Source organism: Abramis brama (assembly GCF_963993115.1).
Source record: "Abramis brama genome assembly, chromosome: 12".
Classification (NCBI taxonomy): domain Eukaryota; kingdom Metazoa; phylum Chordata; class Actinopteri; order Cypriniformes; family Leuciscidae; genus Abramis; species Abramis brama.
The window spans coordinates 13,429,994-13,447,637 of NC_139974.1; the positions used below are offsets into that span (position 1 = coordinate 13,429,994).

General features: G+C 43.9%; 1 protein-coding gene across 2 annotated transcripts in view; it reads right to left on the reverse strand.

Moving 5' to 3' along the window:
• Nucleotides 1-17,644, reverse strand: part of LOC311093138 (fibrocystin-L-like) — a gene marked incomplete at its 5' end in the record, with an annotated part of 64,676 nt that overhangs the window by 15,300 nt on the left and 31,732 nt on the right. For both annotated transcript variants that reach the window (XM_084130290.1, XM_084130289.1), the window contains 21 exons: nucleotides 85-317; nucleotides 861-1,026; nucleotides 1,125-1,241; nucleotides 1,348-1,459; nucleotides 1,724-1,846; nucleotides 1,994-2,142; nucleotides 3,095-3,185; nucleotides 3,396-3,517; nucleotides 3,627-3,750; nucleotides 3,832-3,935; nucleotides 5,146-5,319; nucleotides 7,043-7,172; nucleotides 7,311-7,429; nucleotides 7,549-7,678; nucleotides 7,848-8,002; nucleotides 8,095-8,183; nucleotides 8,334-8,517; nucleotides 14,150-14,309; nucleotides 14,473-14,624; nucleotides 16,228-16,419; nucleotides 16,612-17,641. In XM_084130290.1, coding sequence (XP_083986416.1) covers nucleotides 85-317; nucleotides 861-1,026; nucleotides 1,125-1,241; nucleotides 1,348-1,459; nucleotides 1,724-1,846; nucleotides 1,994-2,142; nucleotides 3,095-3,185; nucleotides 3,396-3,517; nucleotides 3,627-3,750; nucleotides 3,832-3,935; nucleotides 5,146-5,319; nucleotides 7,043-7,172; nucleotides 7,311-7,429; nucleotides 7,549-7,678; nucleotides 7,848-8,002; nucleotides 8,095-8,183; nucleotides 8,334-8,517; nucleotides 14,150-14,309; nucleotides 14,473-14,624; nucleotides 16,228-16,419; nucleotides 16,612-17,641 — 3,856 coding nt within the window. The remainder of the gene's footprint in view (nucleotides 1-84; nucleotides 318-860; nucleotides 1,027-1,124; nucleotides 1,242-1,347; nucleotides 1,460-1,723; nucleotides 1,847-1,993; nucleotides 2,143-3,094; nucleotides 3,186-3,395; nucleotides 3,518-3,626; nucleotides 3,751-3,831; nucleotides 3,936-5,145; nucleotides 5,320-7,042; nucleotides 7,173-7,310; nucleotides 7,430-7,548; nucleotides 7,679-7,847; nucleotides 8,003-8,094; nucleotides 8,184-8,333; nucleotides 8,518-14,149; nucleotides 14,310-14,472; nucleotides 14,625-16,227; nucleotides 16,420-16,611; nucleotides 17,642-17,644) is intronic.

The following is a 17,644-nucleotide window of genomic DNA, read 5'->3' on the forward strand; positions in this document are numbered from 1 at the left end:
GCACAGGTAAAACAGCCACGTAATACGTTAAAAGCAGCTCCATCATTTTAAGTTCTCTCTTAGATCACTGTAAATGTACTGTACCTTTGTAAGGAGCGATTTGATTCAAAGGTATCCGGCTGCCGTTGAGAGAGGTGAGCATGACTTTGGGGATGCGGTAATCGCCCAGTCCGTGTCGGGGATCCCCGTTCCACTCGTACTCGGACTGGGGCACCACTGCTCCTACTGCACCCAGGAAACTGCCATCCAGATCCTTCAACATCGTCTTCTTCTTAGCATCACAGTCCATGTCCACACAGTCTGATGGGTTCACCTTGCTGAGATATGAGAGTGGAAAAAATCAATCAGTCACTTCATATTTTTTGGTCATCCCTATCAATCATACATTTTCATTGTTGTCTTTCTACATTTACATTTATGCATTTGGCAGATGCATTTTGCCAAAGCGACTTACAGTACATTGCATTTCAAGGTACATATTTATATTCTTATCAGTTCTTGCTTTCCCTGGGAATCGAACCCATGACCTCAGCGTTACATGCGCCAACCCTCTACTGTTTGAGCTACAGGAAAGCAGCTTCTTAATAATGTTTCATAATTATTTTTTAGGGACTAATAGTTTATTAACAGTACAGATGCACACCACGACTAACTTAAGCTTAGTTAGTCGTAGAATTTTTTTCTAGTCTAACAACTCCAGAAGATAGTCAAAAAACAGTTTACATTTGAATATCTGTCACGATCACCAGCTGGAGTGCCCTAGATGTCCACCAGAGGGCACTCCCCTCTTGTTCAGTTATAATTAAATGATGTAGAATGTGACTTTGTGAATTGACATTGACTATAAGCTTTTGGTTTACTCCAGATCAGGTCGATGAATGTATGCCAGAGCGTCCTCTGTGCTGTTTATCTTGGCTATCCTCTCAACACTGATTGGATGTTGCAGATCCTCATTTCCCGGGTTGGTCATGAACATGTAATTTGTCTCTGTTGAGCACACACTCTTGAACCCAACAAAAGTTGTGTCTGGAAATAGAAACAAACAGTGTAAATAGATGCTTTTTTTTTTATTATGAAAGTTTTAAACTGAAGAGTCGTACACATTTCGAAGGAATGTGACTCACCAGAGACAGTCATTAGACCACCTATGGTATTGTAGCTCATCAGTCCAGCGTGAGGTTTTTGTGGTGCATTATTGTGGTTAGATTCAAATGTCGGCCAAGAAATTCCAGACCTTCCACCTTTTGCACACAGAAAATACAGTTAGAATCAACACGGAAAATGGATCAGTTACATCAAACAAATTTATTCAGTAGTGCATAGATGATTCTTTAATCTGTATTGTACCATTGGGGGGGCGAGGGGCCCTGTGGCTTTTGCTGAGCATAACATAGGTCATAGTTGTGGACAGACTGTCAAAACAGTTGAAGTTAGGGCTGCTGCCCACAATCAGGGCACCCTGTAGAGATGATTTTTCGAAAAATGTAATACAAAAATGAACAGGATAAGAATGCTTTATTCTCTTAAGGCAAATTCACACTGCACCAACAGATGTCGACCAACAGTGACAGTCAGTATGTAACTGTAACTCAACATGTTCAAACTGTGAAAATGAGAGCTGACAGATGCTCTCATTGACCCTACAAAGTGTCTGTTGCCGTCTGTCGGTGCAATGTAAATTGGCCTTTAGTTTTGACCGAAAAGACATATAGTGCATCCTCACCTGTACACGGACTATTTTGTCAGAGTATGTGTGGCTGAGCGAGGGAGGACTGTAGATGAGAGGCATGATACTCATTCCATTATCAATAAGGCTCACGTTAGAAACTAACACGTTCATCGGTACCTGGAAGTGAGGAGAGGAAAACATGAATGACCAGCACAATGCATTTGTACAAGTAAATTAACAATTTATCTGACCAATAAAACACTTGGCTTTGCAGTTACTGTAGGTTATTATTATAGTAGGAAGTTTGCAGATCATTTATCATACTTGAACATAAATGCCAAAATCAAAGCTCCTCCAGACAGTGAAGCCCTGGATTTGAGAGCAACCAGCAAGTCCATCTTTATTCATGTAGAGTCCGTACAGACCGCCATGTGCCTCATTCTGACTCCATTGAGCCACTGAATTTGGAGATCCTTTTGACATATTGTTGGAAACATAAAAAAAAGTCAATATTTATATAAATATTAGGGATGCACAGTATATCAATACTATATCAGTTATCTGCCTAAATTGGAGTTTTTTTTTAATTATTTATCAGGATTTGTACATGCTCATCAATCACTCACTTAACACTCATATAAATTTAATATTAAAAAAGAATAATTTAGTAACAATCTAAAACAAAATTAATATTAATTTTTCTAATTGTACATTATAATGTCGTGATGCCTAAATTCACTTGTATCAATCAAAACTTTAACACTTTACAATAAGGTTTAATTAGTTAACATTAGTTAACTACTCTTATTTAACATTAATTAGCAATGAACAATACTTGTACAGCATTTATTAATCTAAATTAATGTTAATTTCAACATTTTCTAATGCATTGTTAAAATCAAAAGTTGTGTTAGTTAACATTAGTTAATGCACTGTGAACTAACATGTAACAAATAATGAATGAATTTTTATTAACTAACATTAACAAAGATTAATAAATACTGTCACAAACGTTTTTTCATAGTTAGTTCATGTTAGTTAATACATTAACTAATGTTAATTAATTAAATCTAATGTTTAGATTTATGGGTAGGGTGTCTGAGTCAAAAAATGACCTAATTGCTGTGTTAACTAACCCTAGACGAAGTTCTGTAAGATTGTCGTCCAGACTGTGGAACCATTGGGGTACATGTCTGTATGTTAGACATTGAACACGGTGTGTTTTACTATGTATGTGTTTTTGTGTATGTGTTTTTTAATATGTATGTGTTTTGTATTGAATTATGGATCCCTCTGGGTCTGGAAATAAAAGTTTATTATTATTAAACCTTATTGTAAAGTGTTCCCATTATAACAACCAATTTGTTTTTATTTATTTTAAATTTTCTTGTATTATTTTTGGAAAATAATTATTGGCTTCTATACCTGGGCATGGTTCACCATCAATTCGGAATCCAACTCGTTCATAGCCAGCAACAATATTCCCTTGAAGAATTGTATTGGTTGCCTCACTGACCTACAACATCAACAGTAATATATCAGTTCTTTATCTAGTACTAATCTATTCAGCCAGTTATCATGTTTTCACATGTACCATGGTTATATCATGTTTTTTGAACATGTACCATAGCATTCTTGCATTGCGGAGTGCCATCAAGATACCAAGGTAAATTAATATGGTAATAATTCTCTACCATGTAACCCAGTACATTTCTTTAAGGGTTACCTCAATGGCTGCATTCCATTCAAAGTTGAATTCCTCCGCTCTGCCATTGTACGATCCAGGCCACAGTGTCAGGGTAACCAAATTCCTCCTGATGGCATTACTGTCACCCCAGACTCTGATTCCTGGGAAATTAGAATAAAAAGTGCAGAATAGAAAAGTGCTAAATCATATTACCCAACTCATTGTGATTATATTTAGTTTAATAGTATTTAATAGCCATTGAATCTGCACCTTCTCCAACGGTGTGATGGATCACATTGTCATTGATACTCAGTCCATCTGTTCCGAAAACACCAATAGCAGGAGCAAAGCCGTCATGAAAAGCACATCCCTTGACGTAAGACTCACCAACCACCTAAAAATATTGTGACAGTAAGTAGTTGAAAGGAATATGTGTGATAATCAGGAATGGGCATGTATCAAGACTTTCTCTCACCCCTCCTAGGTTATAAAACACCAGAGAGTAACGTGGGTCTGACAGGTCGTTCCATCCTTCCTGCCCGGTGTGGTAGAACTGCACATTTCTGATCTGGGCTTTTCCTGTGAGGCAAGTTATCAACAGCTTTAGTGAGTTTTCATTACTTACACAAATACAAAAATATAATTTCGACATTAAGTTCTTATGACTGCTTGCAAGATTATTTTTATTAAAACTGCAAAACATTAATATTTTTCTGCTTTCTCTCATCTTCTAAGTAATTAAACCATATCCATGCTATATATATATATATATGTGTGTGTGTGTGTGTGTGTGTGTGTGTCCCATTTAATTGAATTCAGCAATTTATGTACTGTAAGAGTGGTTTTGCATGTGATTCGTCCTAATTGCGTTTCATGTGAGGCTGAAATATCTGAAACATATATCTGAAACTTCCAATACTAATTTTCCGGAGAAAAGATACACGATACCAGCTGCGCTTTCTCACTCTCTCATCTCTCCAACAGAGAGTTGACACACAAACCCACCTCCCCTCACTCACTTGTTTAATTTGCCCTGGATGAATATTGTTGGTGTCACAATTATGTTCTGTCTTGTTTGCACCTGTTCTTGTTAGTCCCTGATTAGTTTAACTTCATCCACCTTTGTCTAGTTAGTTCCCTCGTTTACCCTGTGTATACTGTATATTCTCCCTGTTCAGTTCAGTCCCTTGTTGGTTATTGTTCGTGTCTATGTGATACACGCTGTTGCGTCCTGTTCACCTGCCCGTGTACATTAAAGCTTTGTTATATTTTTGGAATCAAGCTTTGTCTGTCTGCTTCATCAGCCAAAGCGTGACAGTTGGTGTTACAGGATTTGAATTTCGCCATGGGATTGGCCGTATTACGCATAATTTTATTCATTCCGGCAGATTTTACTTGCATTCAAAGTGCGCAGACATAAAGCCACAAAAAGTTATTTTTCATTGCTTATTGCGCTTAAACAGTCAAATAGTCACAATGCCGGTCTTGGCGAGTATTCATGTTAACAGTCAGTTATGTTTTAAGAACGTGAACAGTTGAGAAAGAAAACGCATGTGTAACAGTATAATGGATCTGTGAGTCAGGTATGAAAGTGGCAGCAGCCAAATATACCTGCTGCCAAATTATGAGATAACATTAAAAATACCTATATGGCAGTTTTCACCCATGGTATCAATGTCAAAATTGTGGCTGAGGCAAAATTTAAAATTCTGAGTGGCTAGTAACTTTGGAAAACCACTAGCCACCGTGGTTAGTGAGCAAAAAAGTTCATGTCAAGCCCTGATTATACCTCTGTAATCAATTCCTCCACTGGAGAAGCTTCCCACCAGCACTCTGGCCCCATAAGACTGTGTGTACATTTCTGGATACTCCTGACCAATGATCTTGATGTTCCTAGTCAGTAAAGCCACATTGCCTGCAAGCTGATAACTTCCTGAAGTACCTGGCACACTGTAGCTCTCCCCTATATGACCAAATACATTTAATATTAATTTCATTAATTGTGATTTTTTTTAAAGAAATCAAAATAGTGAAAATGTATCATGGTTTCCACCAAAAAATTGTGTTTAGTGTATTTCTTAGTGTTAAAAAACTGTTTATAACACTAAGAAATGTTTCTTGAGCACCAAATCAGCATATTAGAATGAAGACTGGAGTAATTGTTGCTTAAAATTTAGCTTTGCCATCTTAGGAATAAATGACACTACTGTTAAAAAAAATTACAAATAAATATTAATAAATATACAGTCATGTGAAAAAAAGTACACCCTTTTGAATTCTATGGTTTTACGTATCAGGACACAATAAAAATCATCTGGGGTCTAATTTATAAAACTGTGCGTAGGAACCTTACTAAAAATGTATGTGCGCCTGAAAGCCAAAAATGGCGTACGCAAAAAAATATTCAGACTTATAAAACCGTTCGGACGCCAGAACCTGCGCAGAATTCACTTTATAAATCCCAGTCAGCGGAAGATTGTGCGCACATGCGTCTCCACCCCGAAATAACCATATATGGAGCTTACAACGCCTAGTTTTACCATGCAGATCCTCATCTGCATATCATTTGCATATGATTATTCATCCACGTGATAACGTTTAACGGTACAAGACACATTACATTAATAAAAATCAAGTAGTTGCCTATCCTTGCCTTGTTTTTGAATACATAAATCAAATAGTGTAAAATACATTTCAGAGAAAGTTTTTCTCAATCTTTTCCACTGGCCGAATTGTATTTTTAATTGATTTATATTTTTAATGGAAACAGATATGCCTTGGGCATTATTTGCACAAAACAATTTTCTCTAGACAATCAGGTATTATCGTGATACTGCTTTATCGTGATACACCCTTACTGCTTCCATAGGAATTAAGAGGGTAAGTAACAGTCAGGCGCTGCTAATCAAATGCCATCAGAAAGTGTGACCAACTCTATAAAAGCAGAAGTTTTGACAGTTTGCTGGTCTGGAGCATTCAGGTGTGTTTTAACACAATGCCAAGGAGGAGAGACATCAGCAATGATCTTAGAGAAGCAATTGTTGCTGCCCATCAATCTAGAAAGGGTTACAAGGCCATTTCCAAACAATTTGAAGTCCATCATGCAAATCTACACTGAGGAAGTGGACAGATGCCAATCTTCCAAGGAGTGGATGTCCCAGAAAATCTACCCCAAGGCCAGACTGCATTGCTCAAAGAAACTGCAAAAAACCCAAGAGCTACATCTCAGACTCTACATGCCTCAGTTAACATGTTAAATGTTAAAGTTAAGGACAGTACAATTACAAAAAGACTGAACAAGTACTGTATGGCTTGTTTGGAAGGGTTGCCAGGAGAAAGCTTCTTATCTCTAAAAAGAACATGACAACACGGCTTAGGTTTGCAAAGTTGCATCTGAACAAACCTCAGGAATTCTGGAACAATGTCCTTTAGACAGATGAGACCAAAGTGGAGATGTTTGGCCAGAATGCAAAGAGCCACGTTTGGCAAAAACCAAACACAGCATACCAGCACAAACACCTCATACCAACTGTCAGAAGTAACAGTCAACCTCATACCAACACAGAATTCAAAAGGGTGAACTGTCTTTTTCACATGACTGTATATCTGTGTACCTAACAGCTTATCGATACAGCATAATGCTTATTATTGCTATAAAGACATTATCTATAATCTAGGGAACTAACCGATGTGTGTGAATGATAAAGGCTGGTCCAGAGTAAGTGTGCGGCCATAATCTGAGATAGCAGTTATGGTGCGGATTTCTGTCTGCCAAGGGTCATAGCTGGTCGTGGACAGCAGGATCTTCTCCCCAACCTGGAGGCAAAGAGTGTAACGGTTCAGAGCACAAATGCAGCTTGGAATCTAAAAGGCATCACCCAATCATACAAGGAGGTTCAAAAGTTCTCTTAAGGTCTACATTTTTTTTGTGTCATTTCTAAAAAAACTTCTCACCTTCCAGTCCACAGGTTCCTGTAGAGAGAGAGTGCTGTTTCCTGCCTGGGACGTGCTAGCCAGCTTAGTGTGATACACGTTGTGTGGCATACCATAAAGGTCAAGAAATCCAAACACACCTGGAAGACAATGTTTCCACTCAAATCAACACTTAAGTTGGCAAACGATTGAGAGGAACGTCTCTGATGCATATACAATCAATAATGAGATTTCTTTATTTTTATTCAGGTTGATTTACCTAGAACTTTGGACCCTTGGTTTGGTCCAGATGGTAATAGCCAGTCTGGTGTGGAATGGCTTCCTCTCAGTATAATCTGCAGCTGACCTCTGAAGGGTTCATCAGGCCACCCAGCAATCAGACGTCCACCCTGATTGAGTCAAATGAACATATATTGTACAGATAGAGTTAGCGTCTTTAGTATGGACAAGTAAGTGAAATTAGCACACAGGACAGGAAGAGTCTGGTTCTGATTTGGTGTAATAATCCTAAGATGTCTATAGCAGTAAGATGCCATTTGAATGTAGTTATGTGCTTACTTGAATGGAGATGTATGTGGCATTCAGAACAATGTTATTATATTGAGAAACACTGCTGTTGGATGTGCCATTGTTTGTGTCTGGAATCTCCAGAACTCCAACTATTTTCAGCTTGTTCAGGGAGGGGACTACAACATCTACAACCATCCAAATGCCTTTGAGAAATAATGGGATATTTTTTAATGAAATAGCATACCATATGGATAAATAGCTTTTTCTTGTGATGTGTCACATTAGAGATGCTTACCAGCTGGAATGACCACATCAGAGCCTTCTTGCGGCACACTGAAGTTGTTCTCTAAACTTGACCGCCAAAATGATGTATTTGACCAGAGACTACACACAACATGATAAGTATAATTAATAAAAGTAAAAACAGTAGATACAATAGATTACTATTATTATTATTATTATTATTATTATTATAGAAGCTTGATTATTATTATTATATGTTTTTTAAATTGCTGCGTGTGTGTGGTAACATACACATAGTTTGCAGGTCTGCGGCTGGTTGTATTGGATGTGTTGGCGGTAGTGGCTACAGGACCAGTTGGAAAAATACAGTTGGGATAGTAACACTGATACACTCTAAAGTCCAACGATCTGTCTACAGCTGAGCGGTCCACACTGTTCCTCCTCCTCCGGCTAGTCACACGGTCTCTTCCAGACACTGTAGTCACAAAACGCTCTCGGTTACTAACGTAACCTCGGTTCTCTCTACATGAGGGAACGAGTGTTGCGTAAGCTAGCTTATGCTACGGGAACCCAATGTAAAACGCTGTGCATACTAGTGTCGTCCACACATATATTCCCAAGGGCATGTGCACATGGTACACATAATAGCAGGTAATATCTAGGCCAACGGAACGTGGGCCTAAGAATATAACATAACCATCCCTGAGTTGAAGGAATGGGTGCTTAGCACAGTATAACAGTCAGGATCGACATCAGTCGGCCTGAACCTCATAAAAGAATGATTTAATAACTTTTTTGTCAGTCAGTAGACATCTGGGCCGGAGGGACAGATGTGAGTGTAGAATTACAGTCAGGAAGAACCTAAGTCAACCTGATCTGTCGATCTTAGTTTTCGTGCTGGCTCATAGTTTTCGTGGCTCATAATATACAGTCTGCGCAGATCTGGGTCAAGCAGAGCAGTATGTATTACATTTAGACTGACAACAGCTTAGCCTGTAAGGCAGGAACTTCCAGGTTGTAAAACCTCATAAATGTAGATGGAGAGGCCCAGCCTGTCGCCATACAAATATCCTGGAGTGAAACTCCGCTGGACCATGACCATGAAGAGCCCATGCCTCTGGTGGAATGAGCTCTGATGCTCAGAGGACAGCGAAGGCCCTTAGACTTATAAGCTAGAGCGATAGCGTCAACTATCCACCTGGAGAGGCTCTGTTTCGACGTGGCTAGCCCCTTAGTGCGGCCACCAAAAGAAACAAAGAGCTGTTCTGACTGCCTGAAAGCAGCAGACCGTTCAACATATATTCTTAACGCCCTGACCGGGCAGAGAATGTTCACATCGCCCTCACTATCAGATCTTGGGAGAGCTGACAGTGAAATGACTTGTGCTCTTAACAGAGTGGAAAGCACTTTGGGGACATAACCGTGTCTTGGTTTGAGAATGACTTTGGAGTCGTTAGGCCCAAACTCAATGCACGTAGCGCTCACAGAGAACGCGTGGAAGTCACCCACTCGCTTAACTGAGGCGAGAGCCACGAGGAAAGCGGTCTTAAATGAGAGATACTGCAGATCCACGGACTGTAGTGGTTCGAAGGGTTCGCCCTTCATAGCGTCTAGGACCGTGGAGAGGTCCCAGGCCGGAACCAAAGGGGGCCAGGGAGGGTTTAGTCTCCTAGCTCCTCTCAGGAAGCGGATGATGAGATCGTTCCTTCCCAGTGACTGGCCATGCACAGGTTTAGTAAACGCTGCTATGGCTGCCACATACACTTTGAGCGTGGAGGGGGACCTGCCCTCATCCAAAAGCTCCTGTAAAAAGGAGAGAATCTCCGTAACGCTACAGCGTTGTGGATCTATGTTTTGAGCCGAGCACCAGCCGGAAAACACTGACCACTTGGAAGCGTAGAGCCGTCTAGTAGAGGGCGCTCTAGCCTGTGTAACTGTGTTTAGCACTCCCGCTGGGAGATCAGCGGGTACCCGTTGATGGCCCATGCATGCAGCGGCGCCACGAGGAGCACAGAGCATTCGTTCCCCCTGATTCGCTTGATCACCTGTGGTAACAGCACGATCGGGGGAAACGCATAGAGCGGGCGGCTGGACCAGTTGTGGGCCAGCGCGTCCCTGTCTTTCGTGAAAAATGTTGGGCAGTGCGCGTTCTCTGACGACGCAAAGAGATCGATTTCCACTCTGCCGAAGGTGTCCCATAGTAACTGGACTACCTGAGAGTGCAGGGACCATTCCCCCGGGGGACATTGTCTCTAGACAGCATGTCCGGACCCACATTCCGACAGCCTGGCACGTGCGCTGCTATTAGTGAGCGCAGATTGTGCTGGGACCACACGAGGAGGCGTTCTGCCAGTGTGTGGAGGCTCCGTGATCTGAGACCACCCTGGCGGTTTATGTAAGACACCACCGTCATGTTGTCTGTGCGGACTAAGACATTGTGGCCCTTTAAGAAGGGGAGAAAATGTCCCAAGGCGTTCTCGACCACTTTCATCTCCAGACAGTTTATGTGTAAGCGCCCTTCCTGGGCTGCCCACAGGCCAAAAACCGGCCTGCCCTTGTAGAGGGCGCACCAACCTGAGTTGGAGGCATCTGTCGAGATTACTTTTCGTTTCGAGACCGTTCCCAGATCCACGCCTGACTGATACCAGTCTGCCACCTTCCAGGGCTCCAGTGCTGTAACACAGTTCTGAGTCACCCTGAGGCGAGTACGGCCGGAGGTCCATGCTCGAAGCGGGACCCGCGTTTTCAGCCAGTGCTGGAGAGGGCGCATGTAAAGCCCAGTCGAAGCACTGCCGAGGCCGAAGCCATAGGACCCAGCATCCTCTGAAAACTTTTGAGAGGAAAGATGCTGCTGACCTTGAAAGACGCTGCTGAGCGTTGTATTCGTCATTGACACAGAGTCTAAATCTGTCCCCAGAAAGGAAATTTTCTGGCTGGGAGACAGTGAGCTCTTGGTCCAGTTGATTTGGAGACCCAAATCCTGTAAGTGGCTGAGTAATAAAGCTTTATGGGCTATCAGCTCTGCCTCTGACTGCGCTAGAATTAGCCAGTCGTCCAAATAGTTCAATATTCGCATCCCGCGTTGTCTCAGGGGAGCGAGCGCCGCGTCCATGCACTTCGTGAATGTACGAGGTGCCAAAGATAGACCGAACGGCAGGACGGTGTACTGATAGCTCTGGCCCTCGAAGGCGAATCGGAAAAAAGGCCTGTGATGGGGCGTTATTTGAATCTGAAAATAGGCATCTTTTCGATCCACTGAGATAAACCAGTCTCTCGGGCGAATTTGCGCGAGAATTTGTCTGGTCGCAATCTCGGTACGAAATAGATGTGCTACTTCGTCTTTCACCGTGGTTTCGACCCTGGCTCGAAAGCGTGGGGGTCTACGAGCGAACTGCAGCGAATAGCCTCGCTTTATAGTGTTCAGTACCCAACCTGACATGCCCGGGATCATTTCCCATGCTTTTATGCTTAAAGCTAGAGGGAGAATGGTATTCGGGCTCTGGTCGCTGTGTGTGTGTGGTACATAGCATACAGTGTTTGCTAGTGGGCACGCATTCAGGGAGGCGCGCGCGCTCTCTACACACAGAACACATTTTGTGTTTATTGACGGGGGCTCTGAGTGAGTGTGTGTCACAGAGCGACCCGTGTTTGTGAGTAGACATTTCGTACATTTAAAACACACGCGGCGTGAGCCGGTTTTATTGATGTGGGCCGTGAATGAGTGTGTAACATTGAACGGGCCGTGCTTATGTGTAGGGGTGAGCACTGGGGAGTGGGCACATTTCCTACATTTATAACACCTTCGGTGTGAGCCGGACAGACAGATATAATGCTCTTTTTGAGATTTATCTGGGTGGCCTGGTTGTGTAACGGGCTCGTTGGCTGTGAAATACACTTCTCCAGTCGCCTCTGTTGAGGGAACTGAGAGAGCAAAGCGTGCTGTCTTTGATGGCGGTCCAGCCGCAGCGAGACTCTACCATCTTCGTCTTCCTAGTGTGGTCAGGAAGACTTTGAGGGCTCAGGTTTCAGCGCTATCTTGGGCCTGGGTCCCAGGGGGGGAGGCGGCCTGTGGCGGCTTGAAGAGCGCGAGTGCTGCTGAGACTCTCTCGGCTGACGGCGCTGTGAAGCTGGCGGTGGAGGCGGCGGTGGCGCTGCGTTCCGGTTAGGCGGCTGCTTTTTTGAGCGACCTGTCGCGGAACTAGAGCGTTTCGGAATGAAGTGCCGCATGGCTTGCGAGGTCTTCTGCACTTCTGAATACCGCTCCACGAAGCCTTTGACTGCCGGGCCAAAGAGACCGGATGGAGACACAGGCGCGTCGAGGAAAGTGGCTATATCGGACTCTTTCATGTTGGACAGGGTTAACCACAAGTGTCTCTCGGTGACGGTGAGAGACGCCATGCTCCTCCCGATGGCCTGTGCAGCGGACTTGGTGGCTCGTAGAGCTAAGTCCGTAGCGCTTCTAAGGTCCGTGAAACTCTCAGGGTTCGGGCCCGCCTCGTCCATGGTGTGGAGAAGGTTGGCCTGATAAACTTGGAGCACAGCCATGGAGTGAAGCGCTGAAGCGGCTTGACCGGCGGCGGCATATGCGCGACCGATCAGAGCCAAAGTCGTCCTGCAGGCTTTCGAGGGCAGCAAGGGTTTGGACTGCCATCCAGCGGAAGGTGGGCACAGGTGTACGGCTACCGGTTCCTCGACCGGAGGAATGAAGAGGTAGCCCTTGTCTTTCGCGCCGTCAACGTGAGAGAGCGTCGAAGAGACAGTAGGCCGCAGCCTGGCAGAAAATGGCGCCCTCCAGCTTTTAGATAGCTCCTCGTGGAGTTCCGGCAGGAAGGGAGCGAGCCTCGTGTGAGGAGTCGAGCGTCGCCCAGGAAGGAAACAGCCATCCAGCCTGCTGGGCGCGGGTTCCTCGGGCAGAGACCAATCGAGGCCGAGGTCCTCCACGGCCTTGGTGAGAAGGCGGAGAAGCTCCGCGTTGAAGCTAGCCCGCACACCGCTCGACTCTTGCAGGGAAGGGGCGGGGTCCGGGTTGGAGCCCGACCAACCTTCACTTTCCGAAGCGAGAAGAGAGCAGCTGTCCTCTTCTGCGTTGTCCCCGTCAGACTCGAGATGCACGGCGGGGGCGGAAGGGCGCTGGCCGGCCGTGATCGAGGTGGGGGACCCAGAGAGCGATGCACACGGGGAGTTAGCCGGCATGCAAGCGCTCACAGGGATGACCTCCGGCGTTCTCTGTGAACGGCGCTTTTTACGGCGCGGCCCAGAAGAGAGAAGCGGAGGGGCGGGGTCCACGTCAAAGGAGGCTAGTCGAGCCCGCAGGGTCGACATAGCCTCGCATTCCGGGCAGCCGCCCTTGGAAAGCGCGTGGTCTGCGTGGTTTCTTCCCAGGCAGGAAACGCACAGGATGTGGCGGTCCCCGTCGCTGAGGGTGGCTCGGCAAGAGCCACACTTGGAGAAAAGAGGCATTTGAAACAACGCCTCTGCTCTTTTAGATGACGTGTGTTGCGGGGCGAACACACACAATGCAATAGAGAAAGGATATAGACGCCGGATAGCGCAGCAGGAACAGCGGCTGAAGCGGCAAGAAGATGGCCGGCTTCTGTCTGCGAAGCAGATGGCTCGTCCCACTGAAAAGGCTCGTCGACGGCGCAGCCTTCTCCAGAGAACAGCAATGTGATGTGAACACTTCGCTGAAGAGATGAAAAATCAAAGAACAACTTATCTGGACTCAGCTTATATAGACATAGCCACGCCCATTCTGGCGTGACGTGACGTGCACGGGCGCCCACGCCCTCATTGGTGCTTACGTCACGAGCAGTCCCTCGATAGGTTGCAGCAGTTGCTGCAGAGCAACCAATAGGCGCGCGAGCTGCTTCGCCTAGGTCTGCGTGTGCAGCAATGCGTTTTAAATTAATGAAAAAATTAAGGATAATTTTTTGGCTTCAGTATTCTCGATAAGCTAGCTTACGCAACACGAGAGTACTCTCGTAAGAGAACTCAAAATCTTTCATTCTTTGCACAGTACTGAGCAGATTTGAGCATGATACTGTATGTGCCCTCTTTAAATAGAAAGAGAGCATAGATGTTTTAGGTGAAGAGGCGAATAGTTTTACCCATGTAATAGAGGCTTCTGGATGACTCGTTAAAGTACCAGTCCCCATTTACATTTGCAGTGGGGTTCAGGGGCTGGGAGGAACCATTCCTGTCATCTATAATGCGGAAGCGGTCAGGTGTCTGAGTCAGGTTGTGATTCATGATTATATAATTTTCTGGCTGTAATGGAGAAAGAGAGGAAACATTAACATGCTAAATACTAACCTTAATTGGATGGAACATAATTAAAGGCATAGTTTTTATTTACCAGCCTGTCAAATTTTCAACTTTTCGTTTGAATGTACATTGAATTATTTAGTAACATGTAGTGTGTACACTTTACCCGAAAACCGTAGACCATTCCATTGTATGAGATGTTAGTGATTTGGGAAGCACCATCAAAGTACCAGTTATAGGTTTGGCCTGTGGGCAGCATTGCCATCCAGCCAAGTGTGTGGGTCACAAGTTTTTTAAGGAAAGGAAGCACACATGTTCCTAAAGACAGACATAACATTGTGAGTAACTGTACCAACCAAGAAGCTTTCTAATCATCATACATCTCACTTCAACCCTACAAACACAAAATGCTCCCCAATGTTAGTGTATGGAATTCTTTAGTTATTTTTTTAGTTTATAATCATTGAGGCCACGTACACACTGTAAAGTTTCAGTAGAGACAACCACATTTAAATGTGGGAGAGTCCCATAGATTATCATTCCATGTACGTATGGAACACGACTTGCTCCCAAAACTGCATGATTGACACAGTGGTAACCATAGCCACGTTCTGGTGTCTCACATGTTTGGTCTCCGCTATTCTGACCTGTGATGGATTTTTTAATTAATAACTAACATTAGTTTTTTCTTACAGAAACAACAATTATATGTTGTTTGAATGTATGTGTGCCTTTTGGCAAAAACTCATGACTTTGAGTGTGTGTGTGTATAAATAACAAATAGGGGAAATGAAACTAGACAGATGACTAGTTCTCAAACCTTGTGATAAGTAATCACAAGAACAGAGTTTGCTTGTGCCATTGACAGAGGGAAAAGGTTGGGGCTTTTGAAACAATTGAACCAATCATATTGAAGGTGACATGTTAGTCACTATAATCTTATTTGTTGTCTCGATTCTATAAAAACTGTTGTATCCGTGTTTTCTGGTGGGATTCTCAATGGAATTTGTCTAAGATCCTCCGGCCTTGCTTCTTCTTGGGAGAGATTCCCTGAAAACTGCTCGGGAACTCTTCCGGCCGTGATTAAAGCATTTAAAGGACATTTGCTGAAGTCTGTTTGTCGATTATTCCTGCGCAAGAAGTAAGCTAGTTTAGGAAAATAAGTTAGAGTAAGAAAACTCGGCCAGTTGTTGACTGAAGATGCAAGAGCTAGAGTATAAAGGTATTGGGTGTCGATTTGGAGACACCCCAGATAAAGGTATTGGGTGTCGATTTGGAGATGCCCCCAGTTAATAAGATCAATTGGGTGTCGACTGGAGACGCCCCAGATAGTTAGGTTTAGGGAAAAATCTACTACAGACCAGAGAAATATTACAGCGACTAATGACTTGTTATGTTCAACAATTCATTAAAGCACAGTTGACGGAGGCGTCGTGTTTTGTTTATGCTTGTAAAGGCTGCTTAACAGTGAGCGCTCTTGCAGTGTTGCCTTCTCCACTAATTAGGCTATGCATTTTTGGGCTTGTTGTTTAAGCTTGGCTCATACAGCAATCGAGTTTACGGAGTTGAAGTAAGCAGGTTCAGGTTGCGATATTTTGGTGTTATTTTCAGCATAAAGCATTTGGATTTATTTTGGTTTATTGAGGGCTTGTTCTTGTTCGCTTTTTTTCCCATGTAAACATGCACGTCTTGCTATGAAAAAAAGTATTCTTTGGGGTGTTCTTTGTGAATCGCCCCTAAGATTTTTCACTAAGATTTTTTACTAACATTCCCAGAACAATCTGGAAACCAAAAATGTACATACAAAAAGAGTCAATTGTATAGAAACATATGCATTCACATTTGCATACAACATATGCATGTCTAACATATGCATACACATTTTTTTCATGGCTCAATCGCCCAGATTATTTCATCCTACCATAAGAGTTGGTCAGAATCACATCTTTAGCTTGAAGTGAAGGTGGTGAGGGATTGACAACGATCAAGCGGTGGAAGTTAATAGTGTTGTCACACACTGCAGCAGGGACGCCAACACTCCACTCTGTTCCCGGAAAGCAGTGTCTTGGGTCGAGCAGGTTATTCCTTGGTACCACCTTGTAGCTAACGTTGCCTTTTCAGAAATATAAAATATTTATATTCATTATTTGTGGGGTTTTTTTAATGCTACCAATTATTTGTCAATGTAAAGTTAGAGTTTTAAGATGCCAATAAAGCTACATATCCATTAAGATATTGTTACACAGATAAAAAAAATTTCAAGTTATCATGAATCTGTATACTGTAATATCTAATGTTTCTATACCTGTCAGGGACCCATCAGTATCTACAAGTGCCACCTCATGCTCCCATCTGAACCAGGCCTTGTTGGGCGATTGATAGTACTGGATCCCACTGAACCTCGCACTCCAGCCTCCACAGCGGAACATGCAGGTTCCAACTATTTCTGCCACTCCGACAGCAGCACACGGTGGACGGTCAAAGTTCACAAACTTTGTGTTGATGACACTCATACCATCATCCAGGGGCAGGACAACACCACGAGCAGTGCAGTAGTCGCTCCCCAGCCCCAGCTCATCCACATGACCCACCATAGTACTGTTGACCACGGCCGCCCCTCCATTCAGTCCCCATCCGCTGACATACGGCTGGATGATCCTCTTGGCCTCCACTCCTGCCTTCTCATTATTGACCATTAGGAACTCGCTGAACTGAACCGCTCCTACGTTCACCCACTCGGCACCTTTCTCGTTGTTCCAGGAAGTGAAGCGACGGAAGACCGCTGGCGCTGGTGTAGAGGACCTGCAGCTGCCAGTACGCATTGGGAAAAACTCTTGGAAGATCCACAAGCCAAACCAGCCCTGTGAATGCACCGTATTGTTGAAGAACTCTCCTAGTGGTACTCTCTTCTGACAGATGTTGGCGTCATACGAAGGGCCGTCGGGATTATCGTGCATACGGTACCAGAAGCCGAAATGTGTCCCACCAGCCGCGGCATTGTGCCTAATGGTGTTATTAGGGTTGGTGACCCAGTATGCAGCTGGAGTTACATCATCATTTAGCAAACTGGTGCTCTGTTTTACAAATATCGCCAGGTTGTACTGCAGAATGTTGCCGGTCTCAATGCCATCCTCAATAAAGAAGGCTCCACCCATGATATTGTAGATGACATTACGCTCCACCAATAGGTTGTGGGTGTTGTGGATGGTGATGGCACGGTTGTAGGACTGGTGAATGCCACATCCACGCACGTATGACTTAAACTTAACATCCCCCATTAGATGCCAGTGGATTGGGTAGCGTCCCAGACGGAACGCCTGTCCAACATTGAAGAGCTG